Raw genomic sequence first — 14,127 nt, 5'->3', positions numbered from 1 at the left:
TTTCAATTCTAAAGCTTTCAAAAAGATATATCCACTCTCTGTGTCAAGTTTACGTAAATTTCAGCGATTCTTCAAATATTATCACGAATTTTTTACTGGTGGTATGACCTCTTGTGAGTCCGCACGGGTAGGTACCACCACCCCGCCTATTTCTGCCGTGAAGCAGTAATGCGTTTCGGTTTGAAGGGTGAGGCAGCCGTTGTAACTATACTGAGACCTTAGAACTTATGTCTCAAGGTGGGTGGTGCATTTACGTGGTAAATGTCTATGAGCTCCAGTAACCACTTAACACCAGGTGGGCTGTGAGCTCTTTCATGAAACTAAGCAAGAACACGGAGGTTCTGAGCTGAATGACTAACACAATTACTTCTAAAGTCCGGCGTAATATGTTATTTTCAGTTATGTTTAATATCCTTTATCCTGTGCTTTCAGTCTTCAACTGAACATCCAAGTGAGGAAGACGAACTATTTCTCCAATTTACACTTCCTGGATCAAGGACTTATACTACCCATCGCTTGGATCGAAATGGTAATACGGTTACGAACTATTCTTAAAATCTAAGCGCAAATGTGAAAGATTTTTCTATGATGACGCATACCGACTTCAGGTCTTAAAATCCCACTGCACTTTGCGTTTTCGTAGTTGTTGTTATCGAATTCTTTTATCGAAGCCAGTAGCGGATTTGCAGTCTCGGCCGCCCTAGGCCCCAAGCCATCAGCCGCCCCTTTTTCAGCATCCGCCATATAGACTAAATTAAAAATAGATTTAAAAATTAAGGAAAAAAAAAGTTTTATGCGGTATAGATTGCACCATGCAGTGCAGTCCGCCCGCCGTACGTCATAATAAGTTTTTTGACACGATTGGGGCCGCTCCTAAATCTGGCCGCTCTAGGCCCGGGCCTACCGGGCCTTAGGGTAAATCCACCACTGACCGAAGCCCATAGACATCTACAACGTAAATGCCGCCACCCACCTTGAGACATAAGTTCTAAGATCTCAGTATAGTTACAACGGCTGCTCTACCCTTCAAACCGAAACGCATTACTGCTTCACGGCAGAAACAGGCAGAGTGGTGGTCCCTACCCGTGCGGACTCACAAAAGGTGCTACCACCAGTAAAAATGTACTAAAAACGCTTGTCTTCTCCAGGGCGTCGATGAACTCCCCGAAAGTCTGCAAGCGTTGGTCTACCACGGAACTTTCTCGACCGCGGCGGCCCAGCTCGGTCTATCCGTCATCTGTATACTGACATTAATAATATCTAGCCTATGTCTGTGCCTGACTATCGTGGGTAGAAGAAAGAAGCCTTGCGTCACCCTCAAAAAAACGCCCGCAGAAATAACAAAGAACCAAGATAGCTCTTGAACTGTGGTAGCGTCTGCATTTAAACTATGCGCTTTATACGGGAGAAAACTTTTGAATTGAAGATGGAATTACTTAAAAATGGAACAACACAGGAATATTTACCATTAATTTATAAGAATGACGGACTGTTTTGTTTAGTATGTAGTTTCAAGTTGGATTGCGTTTAGTTGTGTGCAGAATTTTCATGGCTCGTGATTCCGTGGCTCGTTGAAGGCAGATTACCCGGATTAACTTCTAACTACTTTTTAACAGAATGAATTAAGGCCATTCACTAAGTATAATTAAAAAAATATTCAATTAATATCGTAATAAACAGCGCGCTTAAAAGTTATGATAAAAAAATGTAACCCGAAAGACCCAGAGTTTGACACTACTTCGTCGGTCTATCTGGTAATTGGCCATCCCACACTGCCATTGCCAGTACGTGGTCTCCACTCAAGAATCATTCTGCCCCACCGGCCCTCCGATCTTCACGCTATGAGGCCAGCCCACTTACAGTTCAGCTTAGTAATCTTACGAGCTTATGTCAGCAATTTTGATCCATCTACGTATCTCCTCATTTCTGTTTCATTTTTATTTCTCAAGGTGCCATATTCATATTTTTTCGTTCAATATAATATTTAAAACATGTTCTTTGAATTATAACATTAGAAACTACATAAATTTTCAGTTTCTAAACGTCAAAATATCAGCGAGCGACGTCCGCCATGACACCAAACTTGACTTTTTCAAATCTAGCCGCCAAGAGCAACGAATCAATTTTATATTAAATCTTTAATATAAGAGAATTATAAATAAATAAATAATATAATCAATATCTCAAAACAATAAATACTGTTCACCACCAACCACTTACCACAACGCAAAAATATACGATTAGTGTTAACTTAACAGATGCTTGTATGGGAACGGTGACCAGAATATACGTCGAACAAATTATATTCACCACAAAAGTCATGCGTTTAAGGGATGGGACAGTCGTTTTAATACAATTAATTTTGTTGATATCCTCCTGTATCAAGACGATATTTACATTGTGATATCTTTATCGTCTCCGTGTGTACCGGTTAGAACAAATTTTTGTTTAGAAAAATTAAAGATAAAATTCTGCCGTGAGCGAAATACCAGTTTGCATAGTGCGAGTTTTTAACGGTCTCGATAGCGTAAAAGTTAACTCAAATTTGTATGGAGTTGGAACGTTTGCCTACGTTTGCCGTTACGGCCGTTGTTCCGACTACATACAAATTTGAGTTAACTTTTACTCTATCGAGAACGTTATAAAACTCGCAATAAGCTCATAGATAACTCTTAATTTAGCTATTTTTATAATCATTAGGAAACTCTGTAAAGTAGTTGAATGTAAACCATTTTAAGGAGACTTTTTGGCGGGAACGCGGGGAGTGAAGTTGTGTGTTTTGTTTTATTTTGTCTATATAATGTTTCTTCAGATTTAAATGTGTAATAACGGTGGTTTATTAACTGTTTAGTATAACTTTGAAAGTGTACAAATGTGGGAAAATGAAACAAAGCCGCTGGACGTAATTTCTAGGGATCCCACAAAATTTCATCTCAGCTGATTAATGTCTCAAATTAATCATCTTCATCTCATTTCACTCCATATTATCAATTTCATAAAAATAAGAATATAAATTAAAATAAGACTTGACCTAAAGGTCTTTGTTACCAAGTAAAAAAACCCATTTTAATGTACTTTTTGGAGGTATATGTGAGCGGTCCTACAATATTTATAAATCACAGACTTCTTTCACAAATATACGGTTTATAATTTCAATACCTGACGCTTGCGAAATTTACAAAATCTAATAATAATTTAACCAGCCATCACTGTTCATGTTCCCGCTTCAGATTTTGTGTTTATTTATTTTCCACCCAGGGCTACGAGGCCATACAGCCTAGCTTAATTAATCATCAGCACATAAAGCACAAATGTTTAACAAATATTATTTAATGAATATGATATCATAGTGATAAGTCGAATCGCGTGACAAAGATTTGAAAAGAGATATGATTCTAATATATCGTAAACTTGCGCTAGTGCCTAATGATAAGTTTCTTCGTTCTTATGGAGTGCAAGGAGAACTCTTGAAAAAGTGTTCAGCAGTAAAAGAACCCAAAAACCCATTATAAGACCTAGCATACAATACAGTAGAACGATACGAATATTGTAGTTTAAAATGACTGAAATGTGCTGAATTGAAAAATTACATGAAGACATGACTGGATGAAGGGGATATGATACAATTTGTTAATTTTGAGAAAACGGACAACAAACTTTTATTACAAGTGTACTTTTTAACTCCTTCATCATATGCAATTTCTAAAAGTAGCCTTTAAATCCGGAGTTTAATGTCTAATATGGTTTATAGGCACATAACACCTTCATTCAATGTAAAAACTCAAAAATCTTAAATTGATACTTAACCCCATCATCCAGTCATGTCTTCAATTAAAGTTTTGACGCAATATTTCAAATGACATCCTTTATTACGGTGGATACCTCCCCTAATCATTTTCGATGGATACATTGCAGTGTCCTCCTTACCTTTACACTCTTAATTTCAACGGTCTTCTGCTCCAACAAAAATCTATACAAATTCGACAATGAATTTATAATATTTAAAAAAATTACGTAATTAAGTATCATAGAAAGTTATTATTAATAGATAAATTTAGTAAAATATTTTCGACACTGTTTTGTTCTAGTTTTAATGAGTTTTTTAGATAATTAATATAAGAGTTACTTAATGTCTTTCTTGATTGAAATGCATGAATGCAAAGGAAAATAATGTAAATTATTTTAATAAAGATTAAATTTGTTTGATATATTCATACATATGTCTTCGGGATATACCTAATTATCTAGGTGCAATTAGTACGTAATTTTTAAATGTTTTGTGATAATATAATTTTGTTGCATTTTCCAATTAAATTTTAAGGCATTTTAAATAAATAAGTGTAGGTTTGTAATAATTTTATTATTTATAAAATAATTTGACAAATAAAAACATGAATCTCCAAAGAAGTAATTCAGTTCGCGTTCTTGTCCTTATATTAAGTTTATGTAGTTTATTTCAGATGATTTTCACAATAAATGATTAACAACAAATTTTATTAATTAAACGGCCCCAAATATAACGAATTTACTGATGTTATCGTTATTGGAAAACTCTAAGACAAAAGACAGCCAAATATCAAATACAAACAACATTACAAAATAATAAAAACTGCTTTTTTTTTTTTTTGCTTACATGGCTGAACGAGCACACGGCCGACCTGGTATTAAGGTTACTGGAGCCTATAGACATCTACAACGTAAATGCCGCCACCCACCGTGAGATAAGAATTCTAAGGTCCAATTACCACGGCTGTTCCACCCTTCAAACTGAAACGCATTAGGTACTGCTTTACGGCAGACATGGGCAGGGCGGTGGTACCTACCCGCGCGGACTCACAAGAGGTCATACCACCAGTAATTGTGTAAATTATAATTTTGAGTTTGATTGACATTACACGACGTTATGCCTTCACCGTGGAAGTAAATCGTGAACACTTGTTAAGTAGGTACCTACGCATTTCATTAGAAAAATTGGTACCCGCCTGCGGGTTTCGAACACCAGTGCATCGCTAGATACTTATGCACCGAGCTTCTATCTTTTAGGACGACTTCTCTATCTCTGCCTATTAAATAAATGTTATTCTTAAACAGACTACAATCTAGATTTCAGATGGATCACCCAAAAACGGACATTAATCTAGCTCTGGCTTTGTTTTTGTAACCAAATAAAACGCAAACTCCATTGTTTTCATTATTTAATTAAACACTCTCTTGAACGGGAGGCTCGTAGCCCTCCGGCCGTTCAGACTTGTCTCCGGCTTCCCGCTTGCCTCCACCGCCTTCGCCGTGAAGTTCCATCAACTTCGAGATCTCAAAACGGGGCCTCTTCAACACTTTCACCTACAACAAATCCAATATTTTAATATCTAAATAAATACATGAGGACCAACACTATTTTTTTTATAAGTCTCAGAAAAATATATAAAAAGGGAACATGAATTATCATCATGTAAGTTGTCATTGCGAGCTAGGTGTATCATCATTTGCAGTATAGGCAAGTTATGTGTAAAACAATCTTGGATATTTTACAAACATCATATATATACACAAATTGTATATACATTTATTATTTATAACAACAGAATTAATGACCAGGGCATTAATTTTATTACCTTATACCAGCAATTTGGCATTAAAATATTCAGTATCTGTTTATCTATAAATGTCTGTCTCATACCTTTCGGATGCAAACATCGCGCAGAGGGTAGATGCCGTGGCAGGCCTTCTCGATGTCCTTGGCAATGGAGTCAGGAATCAACTTGTTCACCACTTCCCTGAGTTCAGAGTTAGTGACGTCGCGTGTAATGATTTCACACATTTTCTTTCTGATTGCTCTGACCTATAAAATTACAAAAGATTCATTTTGAAAATTCTATTTGTTGTAAAACCTATGAGTTATACTATATAGGCAATAAAAATTACTATTTTGTTAGAACATATCTATTGAATGTTCCTTTCATACTGTCATTGACTATGGTTAAAGGAAGGGTTCAATTAGTTTTACTAGATTGTATATCGCTATTCTCCACTCTTACCCAATTTATAACTGCGATAATATACATTGTACTACTAGCACCCTTTTAATACTTCCTCAACTTCCTACAAGCAATTTCATTATGTTTAGGCCTTTCTTTACCCATAATTTTTTTAGAATTGTCATCATCATCGTCGTTTTAACTAAATTACCAATTTTCATTAACAGGTTTGTACAAGAAGTTCATTAAGAAGGTTCTTTATGTGAATGAAGACCACATTTAGGATGCTTAATATATCCTGGGGGACCTTAGAATGCTTTTTTGGCCTTTTTCTGGTAAATTTATAGTGTTTTTATTTATAATTAGAACATTGTAAAGAAAGCATATTTAATATTTTCATAAATAAAATTGTATCATTCTTCAATTTTATCCAGAATTTAATTTATGATAAAGATTCATCTTCAGAGGCCCAGTATGATTAGAAATATATTATTTAGAAATTATAAATACCTGAGTATGCTGGGCGTAGCACGTCTTGCGTTGGCTCAAGGAGTCCTTATTGGTGAAACCAATGCAGAAGACACGTAGAACGTATCCATCGGTTGTCTTCACATCAATGTTGGCTTCGATGAGAGTTTGCCATTTTTTAACCATCCACCTAAAGAAGATATTACTGTTTAGAGCATTGTTTTTTTTTTTTAATTAATAAGTCCCTCCTTTAGTACAATTTGTAAGTTATCAACTCTGATGGTAAATTAAAACCTTGTTTATAAAGGTTACTAAAGTTTTTTTTTTATTGCTCAGATGGATGAACGAGCTCACAGCCCACCTAGTGTTAAGTGGTTACTGGAGCCCATAGACATCTACAATGTAAATGCTGCCACCCATTTTGAGATATAAGTTCTGAAGTCGGGTTACAATGGCTGTCCCACCCTTCAAACTGAAACTTATTACTGCTTCACGGCAGAAATAGGCAGGGCGGTGGTACTTACCTGTACGGACTCACAAGAGGTCCTACCACCAGTAAAAATTAAGTTAATTAATGTTTATGTAATTAATGTTTGGTAGGAATGGAATTTTAACTAAAGCATGTTGCAACAACAATACAAAGCCCTGATAAATAGTGTTACCAAAACCATTGTGATGTCAGAAGCACTGATATTTGCAGTTTGAAACGATACAAAGACCATCAAGGCTACCTTCATATAGCTGGACTGCAATGTAATCTACCACTTCTGCACTTTCTACCAATTTAATAATTGATTGAAAGGGAGGTGTACCTGCCGGCCCAGCATTAGACCAGTCATTTCACGGGGAGTGAACATCACTCCCGCCCTACCTCCCCAGAGACCCACCCTCGCACAAAACCAAATTTAGGTTGTGAAAACTCAATTGAGTGTGCAATACTTGATAAAGTCAATTCTAGACATATTTCAGCATCTACACCACTTTCGTTAAAAAACCAACTGATGCATAAACTTCAGAATACTTGAATAAATTACCTGATGTGTATGCACATGCTAACATATAGGGTAATAGTAGGAATATAGGTTAGAAACTAGATCTTAAACATTAAAATTACCTGAGCTTATCAGTTGTGAGGTCCATGCCGTGGAAGTTGCAGAGTACATTACGTCCTTGCACATCTTCGGCGATTAATCTGAATTTGCGGAAAGACCTGTTGGAAGAGGGAGACTTTACTAAAATTCATCATGGTACAATTTTGTGCTTCAAGATGAGCCTATAAACATATCGAGAGGTGAAAGGTTGGTTTAACCAACATTTTTGCAACTTTACCAGAAGAGCTAATTAATGTTTAAAATTTGGAAAATATAAAAATATATCACCTATTTGAATGGAGTAAGCCTAATTGAAGTTCATTTAAAAATACTAAACTGTTGATGCTAATATTAAATAAAACGCACCTTTAATTACAAAAAAAAATGTCACTTAAACCAACCTTTCACCCCTCTATATTGATCCAGATAGTCACCTAATTCTCACTAGTTTAGAAACCCAAAGGACTCGGCAACTGGCAAAGTCCTATAAATCCTAAATTCCAAGTACAAAATGTTGCTACAACAAATATAAGCCCCAATACAGACAAATATTAAAGCCAATTATATTGTCAGTAGCATTAATATTTGCAGTTTGAAACGATACAAAGACCATGTGGCTACCTTCATATAGCTGGACTGCAGTAATCAACAAAGAATATTACCATAGTATACAAATTTATGTTTGGCAAAATCCTTAGTTAAAGCTACTTATCTGCTTTAAGGTAATCAAATTTGACTTGTGCAAAATTAACATAGCTAAGTAACAATTTGCTATTCCAAATAATATGCTCACTACTAATTGGTAACTGTAGCAATCATGAACACACTCTTGTAAGAAATTTTCTTAAAATAATTTACCTTTCCGCGTCGGTGTCAGCTTGTAGATCAGCCAGGGAAACTTCGAAAACTCTTCCCTTCAATCCTTCCGAAGCAATTTTCGTTCCCTTAAAACAAATTACACACGGTTTACATTCTAGTTTGGGTGACATTGATTTATTTCTGTGATATAAATGGTTCAGTTGGTAAATCAAAAGGGAACAGGAGTTTTCATCACATCTGTTTCATTGCGAGCTAGGTGGATCATCATTTAGAACAATTTTACTGAGAACACAAATTGATAATTAAATTTTTTTTTATATTTCAGGCAGCTTGTACCAGTGTGCTTTTACAACAAATACATCATTTCTTATTTCACTTTTTATTATTTTTATTATTCAGTTTTTATTGTTTAACCTCAAGCATAGAAAATTTCAACTCATCTAATAAAAGTACTGGATACTGATTGTAGATTTAAAAAAAAAAAAAAAAAAAAAAAAAAAAAAAAAAAAAAAAAAAAAAAAAAAAAAAAAAAAAAAACCTCAAGCATATTTTCATAATTTCCAAGATTGTATCAAATATCTCAAGATTCAAAAATTAAAGTAATCGAAACATCAATGTTTTTGTTCGGGATTTTTTAGCTATAAAAGTAGTTTTAATGCTATATACGACCTCTGAACACGGAATAAAATACTGTGCTCTGACTCTGCCACCCTTCTTGAAATAATGAGGGCTAGGTAACGGCGTAGCTATATCATCCGAGTACAGCTCATGCCTTTTGACTGGTGGTAAGACCTATTGTGAGTCCGCACAGATAGGTACCACCGCCCTACCTGTATCTACCGTGAAGCAGTAATGCGTTTCAGTTTGAAGGGTGGGGCAGCCTTTGTAACTATACTGAGACTTTAGAACTTACATCTCAAGGTGGGTGGCGCATTTACGTTGTAGATATCCAGTAACCACTTAACATCAGGTGGGCTGCGAGCTCGTCCACCCATTTAAGCAATAAAAAAAACTCATTGGATGGAATCCAGTATAGAGTTCGTGTTATTCGTAAAGGACTAAGAGTTTTCTACACAAAATTAAGCACATGCGTATCATTATTCTAAATAGATACATGGATTCATTGAAAATATAAGGTAATGTAACTTATTACCTTATATTTTCAGTGAAGCGTTAGCAATGCTATATTTTGTTTGCGTGGATATTTTGTTAATTGCATGTTTGTGACTACTCTACCTCTGCTCATGTCTTTTATGTATTTAGAGTAAGAATCATAACTTTATTTAATTTGCTTAAAAACCACGTAACGTGTCCTTTAAACCTTGCGGTGCAAACACTACGACTACATATCCAATACAAATGTGAACTCAGAACCTCAAATGGTTTTTAAGGAATAGGTTATTTATTACCTGGGTACGGTTGACAAGCGTGGTGCCGACTTGCCTCTTGCTGAACATAGACGGAGCCTTGACATCGTACCAATCTTTACGAGTGAATGGGTCGACACTGAAATGCAAACGCTGGAGTTACTATCATAACCTCAATTCCGAAAAATTTCACAGAAACTGATATCTTCAAGCCACATTGTACTATTTTCGAAGTTATTCGCAAGCAATTCACAGTGCGTTTAACACAACTTTAATTAAATTTGTAAAATTTACGGCAAACAATACACGAGACCGTCGACTTTTATCCATAATTATTAATGTAATCACGGTAATCAAATGCGTTAAAATATATTATTATGATGAGTCGTTTAATAAATAACAAAACAGGCAGTTTATTACATACTTACATCTTCTTCTTAACACCTTTTTTACCGCCCTTCGACAGGCCTTTATTTTTCCCGACCGCCATGTTCAAACACAAACTTAAGAAAGGCTGTGCTGTCACTGCTGTCAGTGCTGTGCAGCTACGCTAGCCACAGACTACCGATGCAATCGACTTTTATATTTACGAATCGATATTCAAATTAGCCCTGAATAGCCCGTTCGTTACTTTCGGTTTAATATGTGTACTAAAATACTTGCTAAGGGTTTTAAAATAGATATTTATAAATATATTTTTATTCTGAATCCAAATAAATCACCATAAAAATCATGGAAATAATGGGGTTTAATCCAAAATTTAAAAAAAAAAATTAAGTAAGATAGTGGAAATAGTATATGATCTTTCTGACCCTATATAGCCGCGTGACATACCGCTATACTAGAAACAGTAAGGTCACTAATTCTATATATCATTGATTATTCCTAGATTTTAAGCCTACATTGAAATCCAAATCATTTACTTTAATTTAAACTTAAAATATTTAAACAAATAAATAAAATAAAATAAAATAAAAATAAAATAAAATTATTCCATAAAATAAAAACCAAAGTTCATTAAAAAATACTAATTAAAAAGTACAAAGGCAGCTGTGCTATTAAAGTGTGCTTAGTGCGAGTTATTTAACGTTCTCGATAGCGTCAAGGTGAACTCATTCGTATGCAGTTGGAACGTTTGCCTATGTTTACCGCTAGGGGCGCTGTTCCAACTGAAAACAAATCAGAGTTAACTTTTACGCTATCGAGAACGTTAAAAAACTCGCACTAAGAAAACAGATATGCCAGGCGGGAACAAGCAAATTCATGTTTCATTTCTAAGTTTCTTTCACATTTTCAGTTAATTCATTACATATATTTCTTATTGCTTAGATGAGTGGGCGAACTCAGGACCCACCTGGTGTTAAGTGATTACCGAAGCCCATAGTCTACAACAACGTAAACGCCGCCGCCCATTTTGAGACATGAGTTCTGACTCAGTCATATAGTACAACAGCTGTCTAATCGAAATGCATTACTGCTTCACGGCAGAGATAGGTAGAATGGTGGTACTAAATGGTGGTGGTAATAAATAAGACAAAAGATCTATATTATAGAATACGACGAATATTAAGTGAGACGTGTCATAAGCTTTTTTACTGGTGATAGGATCTTTTGTGAGTCCGCACGAGTAGGTACCACCACCTTGCCTATTTCTGCCGTGAAGCAGTAATGCGTTTCAGTTTGATGGGTGGGGCAGCCGTCGCAACTATACTGAGACTTTAGAACGTATATCTCAAGGTGGGTGGCGCATTTACGTCATAGATGTCTATGGGCTCCAGTAACCGCTTAATACCAGGTAGACTGTGAGCTCGTCCACCCATCTAAGCAATAAATAAAAAAACGCACATATAATGAAACCAAATTCCTTTGCAATATCTCTCTCTAGAAGAAAAAGAAAAAATATATCTCTATTTTATTAGTTAATAAATATAAATAAAATATTCTCAAGGTTGACGACAAGCTGAATCGATATAAAAAAATGCAGTTAATAGGAAAGGTTATTCGAAAAGCCTCAAAAATCATTGCAAAAAGATGTCGGTTTTTCATTGTTACACTTTTTCGGGCTAGGTCCTCAACCAAACGTGCGTTATGGAACTTATTCTTCATCTTTTTTTTTCGCGAACATAAAATAAATAATTTAACGACGTCTCTCGCACAGCTGAGACGACTCACATGATATCTCACAATATTTTAAAATACGTCAAAAGGCGTAATCATAGAGCGTGCATAAGAAATAGACACATTTACATAGATGGATACACTCGAAGATGTTTATTTTTATTTAACAGTCGGATAAAACACACATTCTACGTTAAACGGTCTTTCATAAACGTGCGTGAAATAATAATCATACTGTCATGCTAATTGTTAGGTACCTTTCAATTAATTATTCCCTCCTCTCCAATTTGAGTGCAAAAACGTGGATGCGAACCTTCCGAATGTACACGCAATAACTTTTTTGCTATGTTTCGTACGTGTGTATAGAGCCGTTATTAAAACTAATAAAATGACACAATGTACCTACCTAATCTGTCAATTTGAAAACAGAAATTGACAATGACAGCAAATAAAGCCTTTGTACATAATTTTCCTATTACTCTGTACTGTGTCTTGTTTTCTGTGTGTACATAAATATATAAATAAATAAAAAAGTACCGGTAAAATGGGGCGATTAGGAACAAATTCCAACTTTATGACCAATTTTAAGGTAGTTGTTAATGTATATAATGCTATATCAGGATCAAAATGATTGAATCTTGGGGGCATCTTTGTTGTCCAATTTAAAACTATGCAACTAGCATTCCAGTATAAGCAATAAAAGCAAAAATAAGTGTAATCCCTATTTACCCGGAAATTGCGGTTAATTGGGACGAAATGAGAAATTTGCTAGGGTTGGCACTATATGGTTTTAATTAATTTATTTATTTAGTTGCACCAACAAAGTGATCATCAATAAAAAACATTGAAAAACTGACAAAAGTACATGGCAGATGTCACCTCAATGCAATCGACAGTGCATTAACAACATATACTAAAACTTGATTACATTTATTTACTTATGATTAATTTATATTTACTTGGGAAATGATCCGCGACAGATTTGTCCTGTAAGTTGTGAGACAATTAAAAAAAACATCTATTTCATCACTTAAAATTAGTTCAGCGCAATCGGACAACTCCGAATAAACATTGACGGAGACCACGCTACCGTGGACATTATTGTAGTCCCAAAGGATTCTGTATATGGGAGAGTAAGCACCTAAATTCGAACGAGTGGGCTTTCTTATAAACGGTTTATATTTTTTCGTTCTTGGTAAGTACTTAGGGGCTGATATTTTTAACTGGGTTAAGAGATTAGGTTTGTAGGTTATTCCATGGATTAATCAGATGAATACCCCCACTCTGAACAAATATTTAATATTTTATTATGTATTACTTAGACATTTTTGTCCACCTTGAGATTTCATTGTTCGTGTTATATGTCTGTGCAAAATCGACTTACTTATATTAAATTGCTCAGCTATTTCAACTAAAGACTTATTCCCAATTTCATAGGCTTCTATTGCTGTTTTTAATATTAAGGGATCATATCTCTTATAAGGCTTTGCACTCTTTGATACGTACACGCGAGGCATATCTAAGAATAGAAAACAATACGTAACTGATAATGTAAATATTTACCAAACAATAAAATAACACATTGATAATTTTGAATAAAAGGTCTAGACGAAAACATCATGAATAAACCAGATTTTTACCAACAAATAAAAAAAATATTGTTATAACTACATAGACAACCCTACAAACCTGTACCTATTTATACTTAGGTCGTTTCCATTTCACGTATTGTCATCCCAATTGACCCCTTTTTCGTTGTTATTTGTACCTAAGACGTCCCCAATATCCCCAAAAACAACAGATTTTTACATGTATTTTTATTTTATCAAATACATTAAAACCAATAACAACTGAGACTTACCTTTAATATATATGATGGTTCAAACACTAAATAACGTTTATAAATCAGAGTCGTCTTCTGTTATTAACAAATAAATAAAAGAGAGCAAAGTTTCTAGCACTAAAATAATTACCACCAGAGGAAGTTAATTTGAAACGCGATTTTTTATAAGTTAGCAGCTATTTTCATGCATATTCAGAGTTGTTTTGTAAACTTTCAACATTCTACTATTAAACTAAAAAAAAATTGAAGATTTTGCAACGAATATAAAACTAATATTGAGCGTCGAAAGATTTTTCCGGTTTTTTCCCGATTCGCCTCTCAATACCTAATCGCCCCATTTTACGGTAGATACCCATAACTACCTACCGGTAAAATGGGGCGATTAGGGATTGAAAGGCGAATCGGGAAAAAACTGGGAAAATCTTTCGACGCTCAATATAAGTTTT

General features: G+C 34.8%; 2 protein-coding genes across 2 annotated transcripts in view; one reads left to right on the top strand and one right to left on the bottom strand.

The window, feature by feature from the left end:
• LOC114249789 (lysosome membrane protein 2) overlaps positions 1-4,491 on the top strand; it is a 35,366-nt gene extending 30,875 nt beyond the window's left edge. Inside the window, exons 11-12 of the mRNA XM_028183492.2 lie at positions 433-529; positions 1,149-4,491. Of these exons, the coding sequence (XP_028039293.2) occupies positions 433-529; positions 1,149-1,364 (313 nt within the window). The 3' untranslated portion in view covers positions 1,365-4,491. The remainder of the gene's footprint in view (positions 1-432; positions 530-1,148) is intronic.
• Positions 4,492-5,178: 687 nt separating this feature from the next.
• On the bottom strand, positions 5,179-10,308 carry RpS3A (ribosomal protein S3A). The gene is made up of 7 exons (XM_028183488.2): positions 10,149-10,308; positions 9,763-9,859; positions 8,393-8,478; positions 7,558-7,653; positions 6,486-6,633; positions 5,678-5,839; positions 5,179-5,340 (listed from the first exon to the last, which is right to left on the bottom strand). Exons 1-7 carry the CDS (start codon positions 10,208-10,210, stop codon positions 5,200-5,202), a joined length of 792 nt encoding a protein of 263 aa, XP_028039289.1. The 5' UTR covers positions 10,211-10,308; the 3' UTR covers positions 5,179-5,199.
• Between the last annotated feature and the right edge of the window lie 3,819 nt (positions 10,309-14,127).

The sequence above is a fragment of the Bombyx mandarina genome, chromosome 23 (assembly GCF_030267445.1).
Source record: "Bombyx mandarina strain Sakado chromosome 23, ASM3026744v2".
In the NCBI taxonomy this organism is placed as follows: Eukaryota; Metazoa; Arthropoda; class Insecta; order Lepidoptera; family Bombycidae; genus Bombyx; species Bombyx mandarina.
This window is presented reverse-complemented; position numbering and strand designations above follow the sequence as displayed.

Bases quoted from the DNA above. Each gene is read 5' to 3' on its own strand.
- RpS3A (XM_028183488.2), bottom strand. From the start codon at position 10,210: ATGGCGGTCGGGAAAAATAAAGGCCTGTCGAAGGGCGGTAAAAAAGGT. The intron at 9,860-10,148 runs GTAAGTATGTAA...TTTGCATTTCAG, and splicing joins AAAGGTGTTAAGAAGAAGAT to TGTCGACCCATTCACTCGTA. The intron at 6,634-7,557 runs GTAATTTTAATG...TATCTTCTTTAG, and splicing joins CTCACAACTGATAAGCTCAG to GTGGATGGTTAAAAAATGGC.